Source organism: Erpetoichthys calabaricus, chromosome 4 (genome assembly GCF_900747795.2).
Source record: "Erpetoichthys calabaricus chromosome 4, fErpCal1.3, whole genome shotgun sequence".
Taxonomy (NCBI): Eukaryota; Metazoa; Chordata; class Cladistia; order Polypteriformes; family Polypteridae; genus Erpetoichthys; species Erpetoichthys calabaricus.
Genome location: NC_041397.2, coordinates 32231650 through 32257807, shown reverse-complemented (window position 1 = coordinate 32257807; position 26158 = coordinate 32231650). Strand labels below are relative to the sequence as shown.

The 26158-nt window shown below is 36.9% G+C and overlaps 1 protein-coding gene across 2 annotated transcripts in view; it reads right to left on the bottom strand.

Annotated features, from left to right (window-relative positions):
- trmt9b (tRNA methyltransferase 9B) overlaps positions 1-26158 on the bottom strand; it is a 42156-nt gene that overhangs the window by 11169 nt on the left and 4829 nt on the right. The window contains exons 1-3 of one of the 2 annotated variants that reach the window (XM_028799304.2): positions 16064-16222; positions 5912-6114; positions 5638-5811 (exon numbers count right to left, since the gene is read on the bottom strand). In XM_028799304.2, the coding sequence (XP_028655137.1) occupies positions 5638-5811; positions 5912-6065 (328 nt within the window). In that variant the 5' untranslated portion in view covers positions 6066-6114; positions 16064-16222. Of the gene's footprint in view, positions 1-5637; positions 5812-5911; positions 6115-16063; positions 16223-26158 lie in introns of those variants that run through there. The other variant, XM_028799303.2, reaches the window with a different exon arrangement.

Sequence of the window (26158 nt, the reverse complement as noted above, 5' to 3'; positions counted from 1 at the left end):
AGTGAGATCAGAGCAACTGTGAACTGTACTATGAAAATTCCTTCAGTCTAGCTTGATGGTAGGTGGTACTAAAGATATTAAAGTATACAAAAACAAAAAACAGCAGCGCTAGATAAATGCATATACTGTATACCCATGGCACTTAGTCATAGCCCTAGCCCAGGGGTAGGCAACGTCGGTCCTGGTGAGCCGCAGTATGTGCAGGTTTTTGTTCCAACCCAGTTCCTTAACGAGAACTCAATTATTGCTGATGAAGCACATATTGCTTAAGTGACATTTTGATGCTTCATTTTAGTGGTCTCGCTTGTTAAGGTTCTCCAACCTTAATTGCTTATTTCACTCTTAAACTGCTGCATTCAGTGTTTTAATTGCTCCTTATTAGCAATAAGATGTAAAAGACAAAGCAGCCAGCAGTTCTCCAGCTAGCTTTTTTCCAATTACATCTGTGTGTGTTCATCATGCACTGTTTGATTTAATAAAACACTTAATAGAAAAATGTGACAGACTGAAAATGATCTGTTTTAGGCTTCATATCATTTGGATGATATCTTTGGAAAGGAAAAAAATCTACGATATAAGAGCCTTACATTGCACAGACTAACAAGCCATAAAATTAAATAAGGTCTGAGATTGGCAATGATTGGTTTCTAATTAAGCAATTGGGTTGGAATGAAAACCTGTAGCCACTGCGGCTCACCAGGACCGACGTTGCCTACCCCTGCCCTAGCCTTCTCATGGATCCAGCAAGTGCCTGCTTTGGGTTTGTCTCAAGGTATTCTGGTTTGGCCTTCATATAACTGGAAGACATGCAAGCTAGATTGTTTGGTAATTCCAAATTAACCTGGTGTGCACGTGTATGTGCCTGTGACGGGCTGGTTTACTGTCCAAGTAGAGCTCCCATGGCATGGGCACCCAGGTAAGGCTTCACCATCTTTTATGCTGAATTGGAGTAAGAGGATAAGTTACATTATAATACAAAAAAGTGTTATGTGTCTACAACTTACATATCTAAAAAGCTGTTTAAATAAGGGCAACATGTATTGATATTCCTTTGCAATGTGTTTAAACTCCGCTTATACTACATCCTGATGCATATCCTATCAGCACCATCTTGTTTGTAAAGTTCTAAAATAACTTTAAAATTCCCATATACAAGGAACGTTCAAAAGGTTTCACACTTTTTTTTTTAACTCTATTCAAAAACAAATTACATCACTTTTGTACATAGTCATCTTCATTTGTGATGCAATTTTTCCAGCGTTGTACCAACTTTTTAATGCCATCAGCAAAAATGTTTTTGGTTGAGCACATAGCCACTGATGCAGCGCTGCTTTCATATCAGGTTTCTTTTTTCATTCTCTGTGGTCATGGCTGTAGCTGGACATCTTGAGCGCTCTGCATCCATCACACTAGTATGGCCATTTTTGAACATTTCAATCCACTCATAGACGACTCTACAAGACAGAAGTTTATCCCCATACTGAGCACACATGAGGAGATGGATTTGTGCTCCTGGCAAACCTTCTGCCCACAAGAAGCATATGACAGAACGCTGTTTCTGTTTGGTGCAATTTATAAGTTTCACAGCCATCTTCACCACAGGGTGACAACTCTTGTACTAAACTGCAAGGGCAGCTAGCTTGCCAGACAGAACTAGTCACATGACACTCTCAGACACGACCAATTACTATTCCTCCAAACTTCACTGTTTCCAACAAAAATATAAAAGTGCAGAAACTTTTAGAACATCCCTTGTATTATACTAGGAATCTTACCAAAACAAAGAATGAAAAAGTCAGTGGCAGGGCTCTTACTGCTGCCGCCACACAACTATATAGACCTTAATATGATTCACGGCAGGGACACTGTGTAGATTTTTCTTGTTCTCTTAGTACAGAGGTGGCAAATTCCAATCCTGGCGGGCCGCAGAGGCTGCAGGTTTTCATTCTAACCCTTTTCCTCATCAGTGACCAGTTTTCACTGCTAATTTAACTTCTTTTTCCCTTCATTTTAATAGCCCTGTTTTTAAGGATTCAGTGCTCTGAATTAATTATTTTCTTCATTAAATGACAGCCAAACAGAAATCAAATGTGAAACAAGTCAACAGTTGACCAGCTAAATTGGGGCTTCAAACTCCCAACTAATTTCACTCCAACCAGTTTCTTAATGAGAAGCCAATTCTTGCTGTTAATTAAACTCGTTATTTAATTCTATGACTTGTTGCTGTTCTCATTCTGACACAGCAGACATTTCCATAACTGTTGATTTTCTGTTTTTTCTAAGAACATTGTCAAAATGTTTTGGGGACCTGAGAGATCAACCTTACTGAGACCTTCAGCTGTCTTTATTTTCAGGTATTGTGTGATGGGCACGGGTGAGCTGGTCATGTGGCACCTTGTTTTGTGTCTCATTATTGTTTGGCAGCTAATTAAAGAAAAAGAAACAACTAAGGGGCCTGAATCAAGTTAATTAAAATTAAGGCAAAAGAAGTTAATTAGCAGCAAAAACTAATGAAGAAGATAATTAGAATGAAAACCTGCAGCCACTGCGGCACTCTAGGACTGGTGTTTGCCACCCCTGTCTTAGTGTCTGCGTGAGATGGCTCCCTTATTTGAATGATGGGCATGTTACAATACAGTATGACCTAGCGCCTTGGAACCACAGGATTACCATTTACAATAAATCTCGGTGTCTCTGACTCACTCAAGGTGCCTGTGCTCCAGCAGTGAAAAAATATATTTAAAAAGGTAGCTGTAGTTCTGTACTTGTAAGTTGCCTCAGAATAGGCTTTACTATAGAAAACGTCTATAAAAAAAATTATACAGAGCCCCAGTCTGCTCCAATAGGCTCCACCTTGCTGTAAAATCATTAACAGGATAATGCAGTTTTAGAATAATTAACTATATGAATAATTTAATTACATGTAATTAACTTGAATTATAAAGACAGTCACTTAAAATTCCATCATAATTTAATGCTTGCACCAAAGCTTTTAATGACAATGTAATCACTTATTTTTGTAATGTTTTTATTGGCATTCCTACAAGTGCATATTTTACAGCATTCTGCATTGTTGAAGATTTGTATCACTACAGGAACTGGATTTGCATATAATGTTTTAACATGACTTGATACGAAATGGCTTCAGAGAAGACAAATAAATGATGAAGTATTTATAAGAAGGCCTCTACATACTCGTGAAGCAATCTCCCGTCACTTTTAGAATTTGCTTATTGTAATACAGGCCTAGGAGGCACAGAGCCCCTCTGAGCTCTATTGGGTGCAAGACAATAAACAAGGTGCCAGTCGAACACGAAGTCTCACTCATGCATGTACGCAGGAATAACATAAATTCTCTGGTCAGGCGCACCTTTGGTTGGGGAAAGGAAACACTGACTACCAAGAGAATATTCACATAGAAAAGTGACTGGGGTGGGTTTTAAATTCTGATGCCATGGTGGAAGCAGCACTAAAGATTATGCCACTGTTTCACCTGTTTAGCAGTTGACAGTGTTTCTCAAAAATGTTCAGACAGAATACGGTGTTTCCAATCAGCCTGGAACTAGACCTTGATTAAAGACTCGCGTATGAATATACAACCTTAAGAAAGTCTACCAACTACGTATATCATTGGGTGACTTTCTAAAATGCAGTCAACTTGCCAGTATGACTGGAAACTTTGTTTTGGTATCTCACTATCCTTTAACATTTACATCTGTTGGATTCACTTTTCTAACACCTTTGATCACTTGGACATCTTTGCTACTCACAAATGATGAGCCTGGGATGCAGTTCTTTTTGTATTATTTCTATCTGTATTTATATATAATCTAATATCCATTAGGATGACAATACCTCATTATATTCCTGTCCATTTCTGACTTTGTCCAATTTTTAGGAAAAGCATATTTTTCCAAACTGATCTCTAAAATATAAATGTTACTTCTTTTTCAATTTCCAGTCACAATTCAGTAACTTTACAAAGTTTTTCATATAAAGGCATGAAACAGACTCTCATTAAGAAAGCATATGGAATGAAAACTCTGCCAAGACAGAGTCCAAGACCTCTACTGTAGGCGTTTCAGGTGTGCTCCTTTCAATTTGTAAAATGAAACGGGTAACTGTGAGCAGGCAATAAGATTACAACTTCATGTTCAGATTTTAATAAGCTAAAAACTTAGCTCTATACCTCTACACAGTATTTGGGTTACAAGTTTTACATATAGTATTTTGTAATCCATTGATTTCAAATATTCATCAGAACATACCATATAAAAACAATTTGCTTTATTTTGTAATATTTTCAGTCAACGTATCATTTAGTTTTTTTTTTTCTGCACTCCAGTTTTCAGCATTCTGACTTAAAAGCACCTTGTTTTGACAGAAGATATTTAATTTAAAGCCTCACTTATTGAAGATGTAGTCAGATGTGATTTACTGTATATTGGTCTTAGTGCTAAAATTTGTGTACTTTACAAATTAAATACATTAATGTAGATGTTGCACTGTTCTAGATTTAATCTGTACATTCAATGGCAGAGACAACAGGAGAGCAAATATAATTAAGTATTAGTCATTGTTTCATTTACAGGAGACAAAATATTGTTTTAATATCAATAACATAATTTATTTACATCTAAAATATAATTAAAATTGTATTTATAATTTAGCAAAGCTCTATGCCTCGTAAACAGATTATGTCTCTATTTTAACAATCTGCATACTACATACAGCAGTTTCATATTTTACTTTGCGTTTTAACAGAAGTTATTTAATTTAAAGCTTTGGTCAAAGAACAGGTGTAGCCAGAGTCAAAAATGTAAAAACACATTACCTCTTAAAAAGAAAAACTCTTAACTCCACTGGAGGAAAGCTTGCTTTATATGCAAATACAAAAAAAAATCCACCCCATTATATTATAAATAAATGACCCAAGTATAATATTTTTGTCTCATTTGTTTAACTGGTTTCTCTTTATCTACTTTTAGGACTTGAGTGAAAATCTGATGATGTTTTAGGTCATATTTATGCAGAAATATAGAAAATTCTAAAGGGTTCACAAATTTTCAAGCACCACTGTATACACACACTAGCAGGAATTCAGGATACTTATTTAAACTTTATGAATATGTGCTTTTGCGTAATCACACTCTTGCCGAGTCTGTGTGCCTCATCATGCACTCATATCAGGACCAGGTTCACTTTTAGATTGGGCCTGGTCAGGTTTAGTCGTTTTGATATTTCTAACACTTGGCACCTTTCTTGAAGTACAAATAATTCCAGTACCTATGCAAAAGTCTATATGCAAAACAACTACAATTCATGAGAGGGGATGTGGAAAAGAACATTGTGTTAATGCAAACATTTTGATTTGGTAATCAAATGTGCTCATTGTTTTTAATATGTCAACATCTGATGTGCATCCAACACACTGTAAATGTCTCCATATTAGCCAACTGAAAATGAAATAGAAATATTTGATAACAGAATTCTGGTGGCTTCTAGAAGCTAAGAACTATTTAGTACAGCTCACAATTTGATATAAGCAAACAATAACTCAAAAAAGCCAATATGCCACACTTAACCCCCTGTTAAGTAGACCTTGAGTGATCTAGTACAGCAGAAAAAATTATATACCTGCAATTGACAAGATGGCGTCAAAGCAACCATCACGGTAAGGTAATTTCAGGGTACTGCATATCTGCACCTCATGCCCATGGTTCCTGGCAAGATCCACCAGTGGCAGACAGCAGTCGCTGCCTATAGTAAAGCTTTTCTTGTTAATATGAAGGTACTTTCCATTGCCACAACCTATAAAAACAATACCATCAAAAGATAAACCATTCATTTCCACTAACACAGAGCTAACAAATGAGGTGCTAAACACACAAACAACACGTAACAAACTCACCAATGTCAGCAATTAAACTGCCTGGTTCCTGGTCAAGAAGAAACTGACGCACTTTGGGCCAAGCTTTGTAGCGAATGTCATTGAAATATGGGGCAATTTTTTCATACACATTGTGGACATGGTCTCTCTCCAGTTGGCTGGCCTCCTTCTCCATTCTGAAGCCTACTCTGGTGGAGTAACGGCTCACCTAAACCATTTCATGGCTTGAAAGATAAAGAAAAATGTTTAATGTACAGGATTCGTCATGTAGATAGATCTTTATTGTCATTGTCACTTTTACAAAGGAACAACGAAATTAAAGGTGCAGTCAACTCAGTGTGAGGCACAAGAGTTAAAAAGACAAGAAAAGAGAAAATAATAACAAACTGAATAGTCTAATAATTTTTATTTTAAATATATTGCTTCCATAAGGCTAATGCAAAAGTGGCAATGTGTTAAAAACAAGAGTCCTATCTGAAAATCATCATAATACTTTCTGAGGCACACATGTTAATCTTTTGAAGTAGCATCTACTGTTTTTTGTTTTTTTTCTTGAAGACATTTACTAATATATTGAACAAGAGGTATGGAAAACCATATTAGGAGTTTGTTAAGTAACGTGGGTTACGTTTTCTATTAAAAAAACAAAAACCTGTATTTTGATTGCATTTTTTTTTTCTCATGGGTTACATTGCATGCTTGCTGGACATGCAAATAAGAATTTCACTGTACTCTACACATGACACTATTACTTCTATATCAGTACTTGTTAAAATCTGCCTCTCAAGTCACTAAAGCAAAATGGAAGACAAACTTACAGCACCAATTAAAAAACTGTAAAGTACTGATTCAACTGCAACATAACAGCATTACAATAAATGTAATCAGCACTTCCCCATTTTGCAGTCATCATCACAGATTTAAAGCCCATTTTCTGGGTTTCTGTGCTTCTCAGCACAACTACTGCCTCCACACAAAGACTTTCTTTTAACTCAGGATTGGATTCATCTTGCTCTCACTAAATGACACTCCAAACATCCATCCGATCAATTCTTTACTTCAAGTTCTGCTTTCAAAGGCCATGCCTCACCCTATTAATCATACTATTCATCACACAGTTTTCAGATACATTAAACTTCAACGCCAGGGACATTCCTTTAACAATCACAATGGGGGCCAACTTCCAGAATTTCTTCCATGCACCTCTCACCCTGGCTATCACTGTTGTGTCCACCACTCTGTCTGCAGTCAACATTCCACCCAAGCAGCAGAAACTTCCCTACTTTCTACATTGCTGATATCTAAATTTTAAAAAACTATCCGCGTTCTGCACCCTCTCACATACCTTCTATAAATACAGATCACATTTTGTGCCTGCACACTGCCCTTCACACCACAACATCCATCCATCCATCCATTTTCCAACCCGCTGAATCCGAACACAGGGTCACGGGGGTCTGCTGGAGCCAATCCCAGCCAACACAGGGCACAAGGCAGGGAACCAATCCTGGGCAGGGTGCCAACCCACCGCAGGACACACACAAACACACCCACACACCAAGCACACACTAGGGCCAATTTAGAATCGCCAATCCACCTAATCTTTTATGCATCCACTTCCAACAAACTATGTAGTGGACTGACTTTTCTTCCCATACCTTTACTGCACCCACCTCATGTACACCTCCTGCCACTTCACTTCTAACCATCACCTTGGTTTTTCCTGCATTTACCTTGAGACCTTTCATTTTACAAGCAACTTTCCACTTTGGTATCTTCTCCTTCAATTCTACTTCAATTTGTGCCATTAAAGTAAGATCATTAGCATACAAGAGCTTCAAGGCAAACCTTCATGAACTTCTCTGGTCACAACACCCATCATTATCTCAATTAGCAATAAAATCAAAACATATTGCTGGTGCAGCCCTATGCTCCCCTCAGATCTTTCATTATTTCCATCTGCTATGGCCTCCTAAACTCGAGTTTTGATTTGGATTCCAAAATAGCCTTGGAGTTTTACCAATCTGCTGGTAAAATCCATATTTGTCTGGCAATACTTGCTGATCAGGACACTAGGCAGTGGTGACATGATGCATGAAGGTCAGACTGCAAGTAACAAATTCACTGCACTCTGTGTCCATTAAAAAATCAATTTGAGCTTGAACTTCAAATCTTCCTGGTCTATACACTTCATATCTTTTACTGAAGTATGGTAGAATACTGTTCAAAACTATTAGTGAAAATTCATTTAAATGTACAACATTTGTATTTTAAAATTGTACTTTGGCCTTTTTTTGTTACTTTAATAATTTTATTATACCTACTATCAATATGCACTTTAAGAATTCAGAAATGGTTAAAAGGTGGCAACACCTCACAGTGCCAGTAGGCCATGTTCAGATCCTGGCGTGGACTCTGTAGGTTTCTCCAGGTTCTCCAGTTTCAAACCCCAAAAACATGCATGTCAAGTTGGCTAGGGAGTCTAAATTAGCCTAATGTGTCTGCGTGTGGATATTTAATTTAGCGTGGCATACAATGATGCAGCACTCCATCCAAGGATGCTTTCTGCCCCAATCCTATGAAGATGAGATATTGTTTCCTGCAACCCCTGACTTGCCATTAAGCAGGTTCAGTAAATAAAAGACTGGAAACACAACCTACTGCTGCAGAAACAGTAGAGCACAGATGTTGAACTCCAGTCCTGGAGGGCCGCAGTGGCTGCAGGTATTCATTCTAACCATCTTCTTAATTAGTGACCCGTTTTTGCTGCTAATTAACTTCTTTAGCATTTATTCAAATTAACTTGACTCAGACCCCTTAGTATTTTCTTTTTCCTTAATTAGCAGCTAAATGATAGTGAGACACAAAACAAGCCGCCACATGACCAGCCCAATTGTGCCCATCAAACAATATTTGAAAATAAAGAAAGGTGAAGGTCTCAGTAAGGCTGATCTCTCAGGTCACCAAAACATCTTGACGGTGTTCTTAGAAAAAAACAGAAAATCAACAGTTTTGGAAATGTCTGCTGTGGCAGAATGAGAGCAGCAACAAGCCATGAAATTAGATAATGAGTTTAATTAACAGCAGGAATCGGCTTCTCATTAAGAAACTGGTTGGAGTGAAATTGGTTGGAGTTTGAAGTCCCAGTGTAGCTGGTCATCTGTCGGCTCAATTCTGTTTGGCTGTCATTTAAAGAAGAAAGGAATAAATTCAGAGGGCCGAATCCTTAAAAACAGGGCTATTAAAATGAAGGGAAAACAAATTTAATTAGCAGTGGAAACTGGTCACTGATTAGGAAAAGGGTCTGAATGAAAACCCGCAGCCACCGCGGCCCTCCAGGCCCGGAGTTCGACACCCCTGCAGTAGAGCAAGAACACCGCGTGCAGAGAGCAGTCTGACTGGAGTCTGTTTCCAAACCTTTTTATCTAGAATTTTTATTAGGACAAAACAGAGTGATTGTTCAGCTCAGGTGAAATGAGATTTAAAAATTGTTTTAATACTAGGAACTGAACTACTGTTTTTTTATTCTTTAAAAATGCCAATATCTGAATCGCAAAGATCTAAACATAGATTTAACACTTGTAAGATTGAAATTTATTTATGTATGAGCATTAACTTGAAAGGAAATCAGGCTTTTTTTAATTGAAGTCAAAAAATATATGTCTGAAGTAATTTCACAATTTTATTAAATAAATAAAAAGTCCATTTATAAAAATGATTTGTCACTGGAGCTTAGACTACCCTGTCACGTTAGAAAGGCAATATAAATGTATCAGCATGGTGTGACAATGGGTGCAACTGGTTCACAGGACAGTGCACTCCTTGGAAATTAAAACTATTTCTTAAAAAAACTAGTTACCACAATGCAGGTACCGGACCCTGTCTTGTATGAAGAGTCTTACATTTCTATTTTGAGTTTTATAAGCATCCGGTTACAGCATCGGTCCCCCTGTTTGCTACTAAACTCTTTTTATACAAAAAGGACAGCGAAAGCAACAAAGGGTAAACATTTAGAAGCAAATATCATTGTTTAAAAGGTAATGTACTTTCTACACTTCTTGCACTAATTTTCTTTCTCATATAGTACATGGGTTCCCAACTCTTTTTAAAACTTTTGAGATGTGTAGTCGAGGTCTGGAGAGAAGCCTTTAAACTTTGTTTTAGTCAGTCATCATACTTGGTGAAACCTGTCACATTCCTGTCTCCATAACCCCCTTTTTTGCAGAAAAAAAACCCAAACTTGTAGCACTTTGATAGTATGATATTTATAAAGCACCCTGCCCAAAAATGCTGTGGAAAATCCATTAACATGAATCACCCAAGAGACAAAAAAGAAAAGTAAGGTACGAGCAAGATATCTGTTGTTTAGGAGTTTTCAGGTATTTATTGGTATCTTTTGCTGGGTTGCTGAGCCTTTTGCTAAATATATTTTAATAGAAATACATTTTAAAAGTGGTAGAACAACAGTGAAACTAGTGATTAGTGAAATTTGGACACACCCACAAATGTTAATATTTCTGAAAGAAATTAGGGCTGCAATGATTAGTCGACGTAATCGACGACATCAACTACAAAAAATTGTGGACGTGTCATAAACAGAACCTTCAATAGAGGCTCCAGTCACAAAGAACCACATTGGTTTTTGTAACTGCAATGCACTACATGAACGTCTGGAGACAGTATCATTGGTTATTGTTTGTCAAGACTGCACACAGTCCAGCCAATGAAGAAAGAACATCTGAGGAGAAGAAGAATGTAGAGGAAAATAAACGTGGTTGCAATGGCGAGTCTGATAGAGGAGGGGGAAGGAGATGGAAAAAAATTGACAGAAACTTTCTAAAGCGTGGGAACACTTCACCGAAAAAGAAAAAAAACTTGAATGCAGATTATGCAAAGCGGAGCTTTCTGTTCACGGCAGCACCACCGCGATGCATGAGCATCAGAAACGCTAGTTTAATGTATTTCTTTTTTATTGTGATGGTCACACTAATATAAAAACATCTGATTATTTTCAAATTCATATGTTTCACTGGTTGTTATTTTAATTTGATTATTATTAATTTCAATCGTGTTAATGCAGAGACATCAGGGTGACATTCACAGGTAGACAGATGTGAGCAGATGAGGTAAGACATGCACTGGAGCCCAGAACAGGATGTGCAACCACAGGTCGCAGGCTTCAAAATAGTCAGGCATGAAACAATCGTGACTAATTGCAAAAAAATTGAACGATTAGTCGACTACCAAAATAATCATTAGTTGCAGCCCTAAATAGATACTTTTTTTACCATAATACCATTAAACTTAATACAGCCTCGACATTACTAGTGTTGCTAATTCCTATTACAGTACTGCTTGAAATGACACATTTTAAATTTATTATTCACATATGATTGCAAAGCCCCATTCTCAGCAGCCATTCCTTCAGTTTTCTAAAGGTCAACTCCTTTAGCTTATCCTTAATTAGTCATGTAAAAATAATAATTGCTTATTAGAGAAAACTTTGTAATTGCATTAACATCACTGAAACCTGTTATTCTGTTCACATGGTTTGCAAAGTACTGAAATTCCTAAAGGCCAAAAAGAAACATCATTGTCAAGAAACATGTTGGTCTATTGTGTTTATGCAGCATGACAGTGATTCTATTTGACATATTGCCAAGAAAGTGAAGATTTCTTATAAAGGTGTCTATTACTGTCTTGTGAGAAGAGGACAAACTGGATCTCACCAGGACAGAAGAAGAAGGGAAAGGCCCAAATGGACAACTACAAAAGAGAAAAGATGACTTTGAGATGCTGGCCTTAGAGGCAGAGTTTTGAAGAAAAAGCCAAACTGAAACTGGCAAAGAATAAAGAAAAAGTTAAATGGGCAAAGGAACAGATATTAGATGGAAGAAAACTGGAAAAGTGTTTTACGGTCAGCATTCAGGAATCATTTTTTCTCTGCAAAACTGCATGCTACATCAAGAGGAAATAACATTGCATAAGACAAGTGATCTGGCTGACTGACATACATATCTACATGGCAATTAGCCTATCTTGGCAGAATTTCATGGAAGCGAGTAGTAAAGACAGATCAAGTAACACATACCAAATACAAGATTATTTAGCTAATAGTCACAAGGTTTTAGACAGGGAAATCATGTTTCAAATGGTAGAATTCTATTAGGAAGCAACAAAGGCATTTAATCAGAGTAACATTTAATATTACGTATCTCGATTTCCTAGAAATGTTTGATAAAGAACATCATCAGGAACAAGTGATCAAATTTAACAAGCTTGCAATTCAAGATACTGTGTGTGTTGTGGACAAAACTGTCTTAAAAACAAGAGTATAGTGTAATGTACTAATGAAACCTGATCTGCACTTTTTGTCTTATTTGCTAAATATATATACTGTCTACAGAAGTGCTGCTAGAGTGGGGGTTTGAGCTATGAGGAAAGACTTAAGGAGTTGCATGTTTTTGACTTTAAGGAAATGGAGATTAGGTGGTAAAATTACTTTAGAAATTGTGAAGGAAATTAGTAGAGCAGATGCTAGCTGTTACTGTAAAATAAGGTTAGCTCCGACTAGAACATGGGGTCATAGATGTTAGCTGGTTAAAGGCAAGTTTCACACAAAGATTAGAGTATCAGTTAACCAAAAGTGAAACAGATGACAGTGGTTCAGGGACATTCAAATCTTGCATTGTTTAGGTAAAGTTAGGTACATAGGGATTGGCACGATGTATTGGGCTGAATGGCTTGCTTATGTTAAAGTTTTAGACACAAATAAAAATTAATAAGTAACACTCTGAAAACAAAAGAAAGGCAATATTTGAATGCATAAAATTGTAAATATTAAAAAATATAATGACATAGTTTTTCCGGACAGTCAGCACTGACAGGCTTTATGATGAAAACATGTTGAATTATATAAACCAACAATCTATAATGCAGTGAAAAGCCTGTTCTCATTAAAATTTTTGTTGCTTGCTTGCTTGTACGGAGTGTTTTATTATATATTTAGAAAGCATAGCTATTTTTAACAGTAATTCCTAGAATGATGTATTTTATTCAGTTAACTATCAGGTGCTTGCCAAATAGCTGCTGTTGTATTCTGCAAGGCAGTTATGGAAAATCAAGTAACTAATTAACAACTATTACCATTACAGCTTAAAAAGAATATTTAAAATGCTTGTGAAGATACTTAGCATTAAATATTAAAAATTTCAGTAACACAATTTAATGACATTTAGAGTAATTTGGTGAAGACCCAAATGTACGCACAATAAAAAAAAAATTAAAAAAAAGCAGTTCTCAAAAAGCATCCTTATGAGTAATGAATGGCTTCTACATCTAAACTTCCTCTGTACAGAAAGGGTGAACGCTAAAACTGAAATGCATAAGCTAATGCAGCATACAAAGTGTTGTTTTATTTACTGGATAAATGCCAGGGCCTTGGATCTGATGCTCATCAGCATTAATGATTTGTGCTATGGACAGCTCATTTATTTCTTGTCGGTGCAGCTCTGAGACATACACAGTCCCTCGAGTACTGCACTCATTCTCCAGTATAGGTTTTTTGAGTATAAGGCTGAACAGGTCAAACTGGAACAGCGGTAAAGCTGATGGAACCCTAAGGGCTTATCATTAATTTAGCTCACCTTCTTTGACCGAATGAGTTTAGCAAAATGCGTTTTTCCAACAAATGATTTTTTTTTTTTATAAACTATGCACACTGTGTTTTCAGAAGCTGACATGAATGCTGCTTTTTACATACTTCCTCTACCAGCCATCAGAGAATTTATAAAGCATGAGACACAGCAAATGGCATCGACTGACTAAATTAAATGGCTCCATATCACAGAGCTCTCATTAAATGACCAGATAAGGAACAAATGTAAAACAGAAAAGCAATTTGGATTCCCTACATAAACCAAATTATTTTCACATACTGTATTCTTTTCTCTAATTTACTGCACAATTGTAGCTGTCCTTTCATTAACTGTATTACCCATGCCATCAATAGCTTTTACATTATTCATATATGTCTAAAGCCTGCTCCATCCCATGCTCTTACAGTGCTGATACCAATACTGTTTGAGGAGTGGGATTCACCTTTGCTTTTTTCACTTAATCATGAGAATCTAGTAATGTGCACCTGTGTCTTTTAGACGGTACAATTAAGAAGGCAGTTTTAGCTACTCATACTCACTTTTATTAAGAAAATGTAATTCTCTGTAGTATCAGCTAAAACAGGGGTGTCCAACTCTGGTCCTGCAGGGTCGCTGTGGCTGTAGGTTTTCATTCTAAACAATTTCTTAAAAAATTACCTGTTTTTGCTGATAAAAAACTTCTTTTGCCTTAATTTTAATTAACTTGCTGTTTAAGACCCAGACACCTTAGTTGTTTTTCTTCTTAATTAACTGCGAAACAATAATGTGATACAAAATGAACCAATACATGTCCAGCTAACCTCTGTCCATCAAATAATATCAAAAAATAAAGAAAGGTGCCCATAATGTTCATCTGCTCAGGTCCACAAAACATTTTGATGGTTCGGACCATGCACTGGTTGTGTGTTGCCGCACCCATCACATGACAGACCACCTGGATTGCGACCCAAATACATCCGTGCAACTGGTGACATCTCAGCACCACACTGAACAGTGCAAGGATTTTTCTACGGTGACTGGAGTGCCAATCCTGCCACTAACCCCGAAATTTTCCCTGTAAGTTAGAGGACCTGCTTACAGGGCTGGATGCAGATTAATGTCCTACCCAGGACATTGCAATTGCAGATTAAGGGCCTTGCTCAAGGGCCCAACGGAGTCACTTCTAGCGTTTATGGGATTTGAACCAGCAACCTTCTGATTGCCAGCACAAATTTCTAGCCACAAAACCACCATGCTCTTAGAAAAAAGAAAATGAACACTTCTGAAAATTTCTTCAGTGGCAGAATGCGAACACCAACAAGCTATTGGATTAATTAACAAGAAGAATCTGCTTCTACTTAAGGAACTAGTTGGAATGAAATTGGTTGGAGTTTGAGGCCTCGACTTTGCTGGTCATCTGTTGGCTCACGTCACATCTCATTTTTGTTTGGCTGCCATTTAAGGAAAAAAGAAGCAATTCGGAGGATTGAGTCTAAAAAAACAAGGCAATTAAAATACAGGGAAAAGTAGTCAATTAACTGCAGAAATTGGTCACCGATTTAGAAGACGGCAGGAAGGAAAACCTGCAGTCAGTGTGGCCCTCCAGGATCACATTCGGACATCCGTGAGTTAGAATATATAAAGGATTTCTCTTAAGTAATTTCTTCTGAAGTACAACAACCAGCAGCCAAACACTCATCGCCTTCTTAAAGAGTAAAAAATTGACCAACTAACTATCCATCCATCCATTTTCCAACCCGCTGAATCCGAACACAGGGTCACGGGGGTCTGCTGGAGCCAATCCCAGCCAACACAGGGCACAAGGCAGGGAACCAATCCCGGGTAGGGTGCCAACCCACCGCAGGACCCAACTAACTAGGAAAAGTTAAAAAAAAAAAAAAAAAACCTTTCTCCTAGCTTAGCAATCTTCCTGCGTGTTCTTTACTACCACGGGTAATAACACAAGAGACTGCTATTTTTTATTAAACTAATTTACAGGATGCTAGTGACAGTGTAACATAATTTCAGTCACAGTATAGATTTCAAGCAGGTGACATAACGAAGGGAAAAAATTAAAAACATTAAACATCTGTCTTGTAAGTAACTTGAGATTAATTATATAAAAGGTGGATCAATCTGAAATACATAATAAATACTCTATATGAATTGGCTCAACTGGCTGGGTGTGTTGCCAACTGCCCATCAATGGACAAGTTGCCTTGTGCTATACAGCCTGTGTTGGCTCCAGCTAACACAAAACCCTGTAATGGATTCAGAAGATTCATTAACTTAGTAGAAGGATAATTGTTTCTGTCCTATCTTTCTTACTCACACGCTCTCCTTCCCATATTCATTCTAAACACAAACAAACAAAGCGTTCTGCACCCTAGCAAATTCTGTGCTCTCACACAGATGTAGAGGTCTTCTTCTTTTTTTGTGGTATCCTGGTCCTGCCTCTGACCCTGACAACCTTCTGTTATAGTCACAGACCGCCTCACGATATACTTAAAAACAAAAACAACATAAAAATACTTACTGTATAAAGGAAGAGCAGCACTGCAAGCCTTTTCAATGCAATTACCAGATGTTTTATGTGTGATTGCAGCTATTTTTTTGTGAAAAGAATCATGCGGTGCTACCAAGTTTCCTCAGTACCAATAGGACTGGCAGCAACATGACTTCTGTTGGTGGCAGTTTCATTGTCCAGCAAATTAATACACCTGCTTCCTTACTTCCCTTACTGTCTTTGTTTCTGTTTGCAAACAGGAAGTTAGGATAAGCAAAGGTTCCTTAATTAAAAGATCAAAGCCTCCTAGATAAGTCAACAAAGCACACACAGAGGTAGGATGGGACAATGAAGAACTGTTGTGCTGAACAGCAAAAATGTGATGGTTGCGAAATCTGAAAATATGAATTATGCATTGAAAGTTTGATGAGTTTCTCCTTCTAAAGGTGGAAACAACTTAATTACATAGTTTTGCAAATCAGCAACAAAACCTCCATTCAAACACAGGAACTACTCTGTGTATTGGTGCACTGGCTAAATTGTGCACTGGTAAAGCCTCTAAAATTACTGCAATATACAGAATTATGTTCCTTAATATTTTAAGAAGCGATTAATTATTTTTTATTATTATTTTTATTAAGTAGAGGACATATACATAGACTCTCTTACTCCACTCTGTAGCCTCACTTCACTACACCTTTAATCAACTTGTCTTAGTAATATCTGTTGTGGCAATGCCCCACTCTGAATAGGCCAGATTACTCTTCTTCCTGCTAGTCTGCAGCTCCTACATTTCTAGACACACCCAGGGTTTTCTGAGAGATACAGTATTACTATAATCCTAAACCACTTCCAGATCTAGAAATAGAGATCCACACCATACTACTGTACAGAGATTAAGCAGAACAGCCTCATGACAGAAGCTGATTTTAATGTCTTGGTACTGTCATTATTTTCATCATTACCTGAAGCTCAACATCTACTGTGATGTAGATGAACAGAAAAACTGAACGCTACTTACTTTGATGTGCTTGTACTTTTTCAACACAATCTGGCAAACCTTTTTCAATGACAAATCTCACAATCCCCTCTACAGTACAGTTGCTTAACCCTTATCTGTAGAGAGCACAATACGTTTCTGAGGAAGAAATCCTTTAATTCAGATTTCAAGGTGCAGATTCTTTTCCCAAATACATCACACTCGATTGTGAACCAGCTAAGTACAGACTGGAGATCACGGTTATGGGAGGCCTAAAGGAGAAAATGAGTCACAAAAAGTGAAAATTCAACCCGAGATCTCCAAACTGGCTGCTTCCAAAACGTCAGCTGAGTTGTCATAGTCTGAAATTCATGAACAGAACAGTAAACAAGACCCACTCTTAGCAGAGTCCTACACATAACTCAATGCCAAGTATCCAAACGCAACTCATATTGGATGTGCAAGGCATGTAGCTGTAGCCCCAGATCCCTGAAATATCTTTAAGAATATTAAATTCATTAGTCTCCTTGGGAAAGATATTTCAGGGTTTTTGAATGGAGACTATGAGAGATGAATCTCAGAACCAGGAGGAATAATGCAGAGATAGGTTTTAGCATGGAACAGTGGGCCGACATCTTTGTACAAAGGGGTTAAAGAATTTGCCGGTTCTGACTATGACTTTACAGAGATTTTAAAAATAAAAATTTTTGTTTGGGGAAAAAAGAACCATTATACTCAGATGTTATAGATAGATAGATAGATAGATAGATAGATAGATAGATAGATAGATAGATAGATAGATAGATAGATAGATACTTTATTAATCCCAAGGGGAAATTCACATACTCCAGCAAACCCCAACAAAAACACAGGTGCATCGCAAAACCATTCATGAATGGGTCACTAGTCTCATACCATACTTACTCACAAAAAGGCCAATTTAGAATAAAAAATTTTCTTAACACACATGTATTTAAGGTGTGCCTGGAAAAACTGAAACAGACACTGGGAGAACATGGAAAATCCAAACAGACAGTGACAAGGTGCAAATCAGGCTCTTGTGAGGAAGCAATGCTATTTACCACTCCACCCTACTAAATAAAATAAAATGTTAAAAAATATTAATGCTGCTCCCTCAATACATATATTTTAAAAGGTTGATGTTGTCTAGAATGAAATTAACTCTGCCAGTGTTGTTTGACTTTTATTTTTTTAATTTTATTGAATTTATTAAGATAACCCAGCCACAGGGGATGCACAAACCAGTGTGTTTCTTTGTGCTGGTCCCATGCTTGGATAAAAGGGGAGGGTTACATCAGGAAGGGCATCTGGTGTAAAATTTTGCCAAATCAATATGCGGACAAAGATGATCTGCTGTGGCAACCCCTAACGAGAGCAACCGAAAGAAGAAGAAGAAGATTGAATTTATTAAAATCAAATAACATTCCATGCAAGCAAGTCAAGTTTTACAAAACTAGGTTTGAAACAAATCAACCCCCACCCCTTTTTAATTTTTTTCAATAGATTAAATATGGCCAACAAGGTCAACTATTTTGCAGTGGTACACCTTTCTGTTTATTTATTTTGCAAATAAGAAAAAAATTAATCTTTCTGACTTTTTGTTGGAATGTTACCATTCAACTTCTCCAAGTATTTTGTGGATAGCACAAAATGATATTACATTTTATAAACACCAGAAATCAGGACAGCAGTATCAAGACCCTAAAGGTCAGAATAAAATAAGGAAGGTTTTATGAATAGAACAAAGAAGTAGACACATTACCATTGCATTAAATCATGTTTCACATAATGCTATAGTTTAAGGGTTTTCTTTGAATCATTGCTTGCTTTTTTCCCATGTTGTTTTAATAATTTAAGCTGGTCTTGTCATGCTGAAAATGCAATGTAACTGTCACTCTGTATGGCCAATCAATTGCATTGCATTTTTTCAATGTTGTATTACTGAATTAACTTCCGCAGTCAGTTGAAAGCAATCATCTTAGATATTGAAGCTGAGTTAACAAACACAGAAAACCAAATTAATCTATCAAGTAAAGCAGCAGAGATAATGGAAAGCTTCATTTGGCAAACAGGAGCAGAAAATCGATAGAGGGAGCACATTCCTTATCTGTTGTGTCCAGGATGAAGAAAATAAATGTCAAAGATGATTACTATTCACACAGAGATGTACAAATATTGAATCTATGAGGGGTCAGGTTATTCTTTTGAATTACTAAATAGCTACGGAAACTCATTCAACTATCTGAGAACAGCTGATAACTTCAAAGTCATAAGAAACCTTGAACAGGGAACATACAATCTGAGAAAATCTACATAAAAAATCAGTTTACAATGAGTGGTGAAACAAATGTCTTCAAACTGGGAGCAGAAGAAGCCATTAATTTATTAATGAATATCGCCTTGAACATTTTGGATAAGGATTAAAGAATATTTAGATCAGCAGTATTTTCTCCCGATAAACAAGCAGATGACTGAAGACAGAATGAAGGAAGTGGTCATTCTACAACCACCAAAGACTTAAGTTATGCAGTACAAACAGGTATGGCACCTTATGCATAATGATCTTCTAAAACAACAGCTACCTCTTCTTGGACATTCAAGACTACACATTAGCACAACTTATTCAGCAGCCAAGCTCCCAATCGCTGTAACTCATATTCCCCATATGTGAATGCTGCAAAAGGGGTAACTTAATACATATGAAGAGTTTTCAATGAGACTCTAGCACATATGTTTACAAAAGGAGTGGTAGCTCTGAGGCTAATGATCTGCGCTGGTATCCTGAAGGTTACCGGTTCGAGTCCCCGTCACTGCCAAAAAGAGATCCTACTCTGCTGGGCCCTTGAGCAATACCCTTAACCTTCAATTGCTACAGGGGTGCTGTACAATGGCTGACCCTGCGCTCCAACCCCAAAGGGTATGCAAAAACTAACAATTCCTAATACAAGAAATTGTATAAGGCGAAATAAAAAAAGGGGGTGTTGACAGAGGTAGGTATCAAATTAGATGGCTAAATACAATGATTTCCATAATGTTTTGAGCTTATTTGTGTATATTATTAACTGAAAGGTTTGAAGCCCATAGAGCCAGAGTACTGTCATCTGAACCAATAACTAACATTACAATAATGGGTAGAGTACTGGTCAAGTATCCTGAATTTAAAGGCCTGAAGTACACATTTTGATTATTAGTACCAATAAAAGATTTATATTAATTAGCCAAAAAAATAAACAAAATAATAATGCTATGATGTGGACTCATTTTTTAAAAGACTTATTTATTTTTGTGTTTACATTTTTCATGTGCTGCTGCTTTGCAGTAAAGAGATTGTGGGTTCGCTTCCTGGGTCCTCCCTGTGTGGAGAGCGCTTTGAGTAGTGAGAAAAGCGCTATATAAATGTAAAGAATTATTATTATTATTATGTACATGTTGCAAGAAACTATAGCTGTTTAGGTTGGGGCCAACTACAGTGTAAAGCATTTAGCGTTTAAGGATAATATAAACACTGCAGCTCTAAGATGAATGTAAGAAGTGGAGTCAGTCTTGAAAACACACTTGTTCACAAAGGATCTTGAGACTGCTCATGCTTTTAATATTTAAAACAACAGACTAGCATTGTCATCTCATGTTCTAACCTTCAACAACACCTAGAACGATGCAGCAGTATGTAACAAAATTTGGTTAATACCTACTCTATGTGTAATTGTTTGACCCATCACAAGTTATTTCACTGGTTTCTTTGATTCAAAATTTCCACTACACACCAATACCACAAAATGCAACTTTCTCTGTATTGCCTCATGTGGCTTTTTGCGTGGTGGTATAAATTTCATCGTCAAATATCTCATGTTGTGTGTCCACCACTGGACTGTAATGACTTTCTGGCAGCCCAGTAGTGCACAAGCTGATAATTAAAAAGTGTTATACAAACTTAGTGGAGTTTAATTCAACGAAAGCAACTGTGCAGGGGAACAGAAGGACATTTAGGCCTGAATTCAGACTTGAGCAAACAATGTGTGAAATAACCTTTAGTATGCGCACTTCACATGTGGGTCTTACTACTTTTTTCTCTCACTTCATAGTGGTGCTGCAGTTTGCTCATGTGTTGACTCCTTTTAGTTTGTGATAGTAATGCTAATGAAGCTTCCTTGTGTGCTGGAATGGTTAGAATGTGGTTTCACTATCATTGATTGTTTACATTGTAGTTTGGCTGTCTGTTTACATTACCTGTGACTATGTGGCTGCGGGTATAAGTAAGTAAGTAAGTGAGTGAACTTTATTGCCATTCATACCATACAACAGTACAACAGCAGATGCATAGCTGAACAAAATTGCGTTTCTCCAGGCTCAATGTGTAGACATAAAAGACAAGTGCATACAAGACAACATACAGACATTACAAACATTTCACTTCTTACACAGAAAGTAGGTAAGACAGCACAAGGCAGCACAGTACAAACAATAAATACAAAAGATATATATTAATGTAAGCCAGTCAGTGGATGAAATATAATATGAAAGAAAATATTGCACATTGTTTCACAGTGATTGTGATATTGCACTATATGGATACAATATTTATATATACTATATACAATACAGACAATGAAATATTGTATGATGTTACAATACAATATAATGTAAACTTAAGACCTATTTGTGGTAATAAAGTGCACAGTAAGTAAGAGAGCAAAAGGACAAAGGTTATTTAACAGAGTTTAGTATTCTGATGGCCTGGGGGAAGAAGCTCCTGTTAAATCTGGTCGTTCTGCAGTGCATACTGCTGTAATGTTTTCCAGAGGGCAGAAGTTCAAACAGCCCATTTGCCGGGTGTGTGGGATCTTTTATGATCTTAATGGATCTGCTCTGGCAATGTGAGTAGTGTAATTCTTGAACAGACGGGAGTGAGGACCCGATAATTTTCTCCGCTGTCCTCACCACTCTTCGAAGTATCTTCTGTTCAGCGACAGTGCAGCTACCATACCAAACTGAGATGCTGCTGGTCAATATACTTTCTATAGTGCCTCTGTAGAAAGTTGTGAGGATAGGAGAGGGAAGGTTTGCTCTTTTCAGCCTTCAGAAAAAATGAAGTCGCTGTTGTGCCCTCTTGACAAGAGAAGTGGTATTTGTGGTCCATGTCAGGTCATCTGTAATGTGCACTCCCAGAAACTTGGTGCTTCTCACTGACTCCATGCTGACTCCATACAGACTGGTTTGATGAATGTTGTGGGTACAAAAATATTTTTGCAAACTGAGGAAAACAATTTGAGGTGTGTGTGTAAAGTGCATCTTTTATTTAGATAGCTATCGTGGCGTTTTCAATAATTATCTGAATACTCTCTTTCTCTTTATTTTTTACATTTGTCACCGGCCTTTCCTTTATCTGAAAGCTTTGTGCTAAGGGTGAGGCAGGGCTCTTGCCTATGCTCAGATGTGAATAGCTAATGTGAGAAATGCCCTCTCATTTTACATATTTAACACAGAAACAGATTTGGATCTCCCAGTACCATATGATTAACGACAATAAAAAGTATTTAGCCGTTATAAAAGAAAAATGGATTAAAGAACACTCTTGCTTTGTGGCCCAAGCTGCCTGTATAATCTCTGATTCTCCGTGACATTGACCAGAAAAAGAAGTACAGAATAAGGATGGACAGACTGATTAATTATTTCAAATGATTTATTTTCTATTCTTATTTTTCTGAACTTGTCGATTTTTTTAGTTACATAGCATGCCTCCAACTTGTACTCAAAAAAAGGCAAAACACTGTCGATCATAAAAGAGTGCTATTTAATCAAACATATGCTACAAATAAAATAAACCCTAGATATTGCTTTGCGCAACACAAGGTGCATCAATGGCTGAAGCACTTGAACTGTGTAAATTCATTACGGACTACATCCTTTTGTATGTTATGCTTAACAAAGCAACTGACTGGTTTGTTTATTTTGTAGCAGCTCACTTCTAGGGTCAGGAAGGAGATCTGGCTGTTACATCAAAACAACACCAATTGAATGCCCATTGTCCTTCAAGTATTTGGCACTAAGCTGATAACAGAATCTAGTCCTATTCTACTCACCGTTATTTATTTCCCTCCATAACGGGGTTGTTTTTAAGTGATCTAATTTGACTAAACTGCAAACTCAGTTATGGAAGTCCTCTTTAACATCTAGTTTGATAATCCAACATGTAACTTTACAGAAATTGTGCTATTTACTTATAGTCCTTTTCAAGCATTTAGTATATTTGTATTTTTTTCCTTTTTGTTTCTTATCCTAATTCAGAACTTTGTGATTCATGTATTAATCTAATATTTGTTGTTTAACATTTGATATCAGTTTTTATCCAGTGTTACTAATTTTTCTGTGCTATTATTCTGTTTTTCCTTTTCAAATATGTATAAAGCAATTTATGGGAAAGGCTCTATACAAATAAAACATTATTATTGTTGTTAATTTAAAAACACAGGATACAGAGGAGCAAGCATGCACATCTTGCTACACCAGTTAGCCAAATCGATTTACAAGTAATGCTAAAAGTTGTAAAAGGGGAATATTCACATGCAAAGCATATACACAAAGCCCATACTAAAACAAATAAACACAAAAAACATATTTTGGTACTGTTCACAGACAAACCTACTGTATATATTTTTTCTGGCTGTAGTGTGTTCTTTAAACTTGGAACAGAAACATCAATATAACTTTCAAAAATGAATCACAATTCAAATTCCTACCTTCAAAAATATGCTTTTAACAAAATGTGACAAAGATCTCCACATATCTTGAATAGTGTACTTATTTTAAACTTTTCAAAGTGTATGATTTCTGTTTCTCTTCTTAATAGTCAATTGCTCTTAGTTGCACACCATAGGGCACAAACGGCCACATTCACACTCATGAAGTGCCAAGCTAATACATATGTGTTTAGACTATGAAAGGGGAGTGCCAAAGGAACAATTCAAGGACAAGATTGGAACTGAACTTGGCATCCTTGAGATAAGATACAGCAGCACTAACCCCAGTACCACTGGTTTGCTCTAACTTTACAAAATGCCTTTTCTAAACATTATTTCACACAAAACATCTTTGCTGATCTATGAATAATAACAATAATAATACATATTATTTATATATTGCCTATCCCATGCTAAAGGTGCTTCACAAATATTCAAAAGGACCGTGTAGGAAGAGAAGCACAAAAAAGCTTAAGAAATAATGTTGGAAATAATGCTGGATAGAAACTAGTATCAAAACATTAAAAACAAAACAACATTTTTCAATAGAACAAGAAATTAATAAATTAATAAAATACAAAGCACTTGAAGATAATAAACAAAAAATACAGTTTGAGGAACAAAATACTACCATAAGGATCTAAACAGAGGGGGTAATTGAGAGAAGATGTAAGAATGTCAGGGTTCCTTGATCATATGTGCTTTAAAGTGATTTTTAAATTCATGAATTAATTCAGTAAGTGCAATTACTTTAGAGAAGCCATACCAAAATCTTGGAGCATTAGAATTGATGACTGTGGATAAGCTTGTGTGGGACACAACCAGATTGCCAGCATCCCTGGATCAGAGGTGGATGGACAGCAGAGTTCAGTGACGCAAGAGGTTCCTGACAGAGTCCAGTGCAAGGCCATTTAATGATTTACGGGTTAGTGACAGAATACTATCCTCAGTCCTATAAGACACAGAGTCAGTGAAGACCGAATAGAACAGCCGTTACTACTGTGAAATTGACTTATGATTCTTGCAGCAGAGTTTTATACATGCCGAGATAACCATGTTTATGCCAACATTTTGTCATTTACAACTAAAATATGACAAACGTTTCTGTTTTAACAATGTGTTTACACAGATTATTGTAGAAACAGAACACACATGAAATGCATGTGTTCCAAATAACGATCTATTATTTCCAATCTAAAACTCCAGCACTTCACACCCAGATAATCAATCAAGGCATGAGCTGGGAGAACTTTGTGCACGTTCTGCAGCTGTGGGAGGATGAAATAGCAGGCTGCTTGCTGCTTGTCTTTATTGACACATTTACAGGACAAAAGACGCTGACGGAGACGTGCGAATGGATTTAAGGTGGGCCGGATCTACAAGTTTTTTCGTAGGCACTGGTAATTCTAGTGTTAAGGCTTGAAGATCCTTTTTCTGCTAATAGCATGATTTTCAAGTTGGATCCATGATGGGAGCAAGGAAACTAAAAAAGAGCAGGAAATGTTACCATACAGGACAGACCAAATAAATAATGAAAGAAAAAAAAAACAACTAAGCAAAGTGGATTCTAAAAATGAATTTCAAAATTTTTTTACTAATAATGAACCTTTTTTTTTACATAATTGCTGAATAGATAGATATGATACTATGTATAATGTTAAATGTTAATGTTTACCCCCCTGGGTGGAATTAAAGAGTCGCATAGTTTGGGGGAGGAACGATCTCCTCAATCTGTCAGTGGAGCAGGACAGTGACAGCAGTCTGTCGCTGAAGCTGCTCTTCTGTCTGGAGATGATACTATTAAGTGGATGCAGTGGATTCTCCATAATTGATAGGAGCCTGCTGAGCACCCTTCGCTCTGCCACAGATGTTAAACTGTCCAGCTCCATGCCAACAATAGAGCTTACCTTCCTCACCAGTTTGTCCAGGCGTGAGGCATCTTTCCTCTTAATGCTGCCTCCCCAGCACACCACCACATAGAAGAGGGTGCTCGCCACAACTGTCTGATAGAACATCTGCAGCATCTTATTGCAGATGTTGAAGGACGCCAGCCTTCTAAGGTAGTATAACCGGCTCTGTCCTTTCTTGAACAGCGCATCAGTATTGGCAGTCCAGTCTAATTTATCATCCAGCTGCACTCCCAGATATTTATATAGGATCTTTCTAAAACTGCAAAAGGGCTGACATGATATGCCTTGACTTGAAGGTGTGCCGACGTTTGATATTGAGATTTCATACAATCCCTAAAGTGTTTATACCAAATTAGTTTTAGTTTTACTCAGAACAGTCTGATATTGCCTGACATATGAAACCATGTTCATCTATTATGCATGTATTATAGCATAAAATTACATTTTCAAACCCACTTAATCAAATTCAGTGACACAT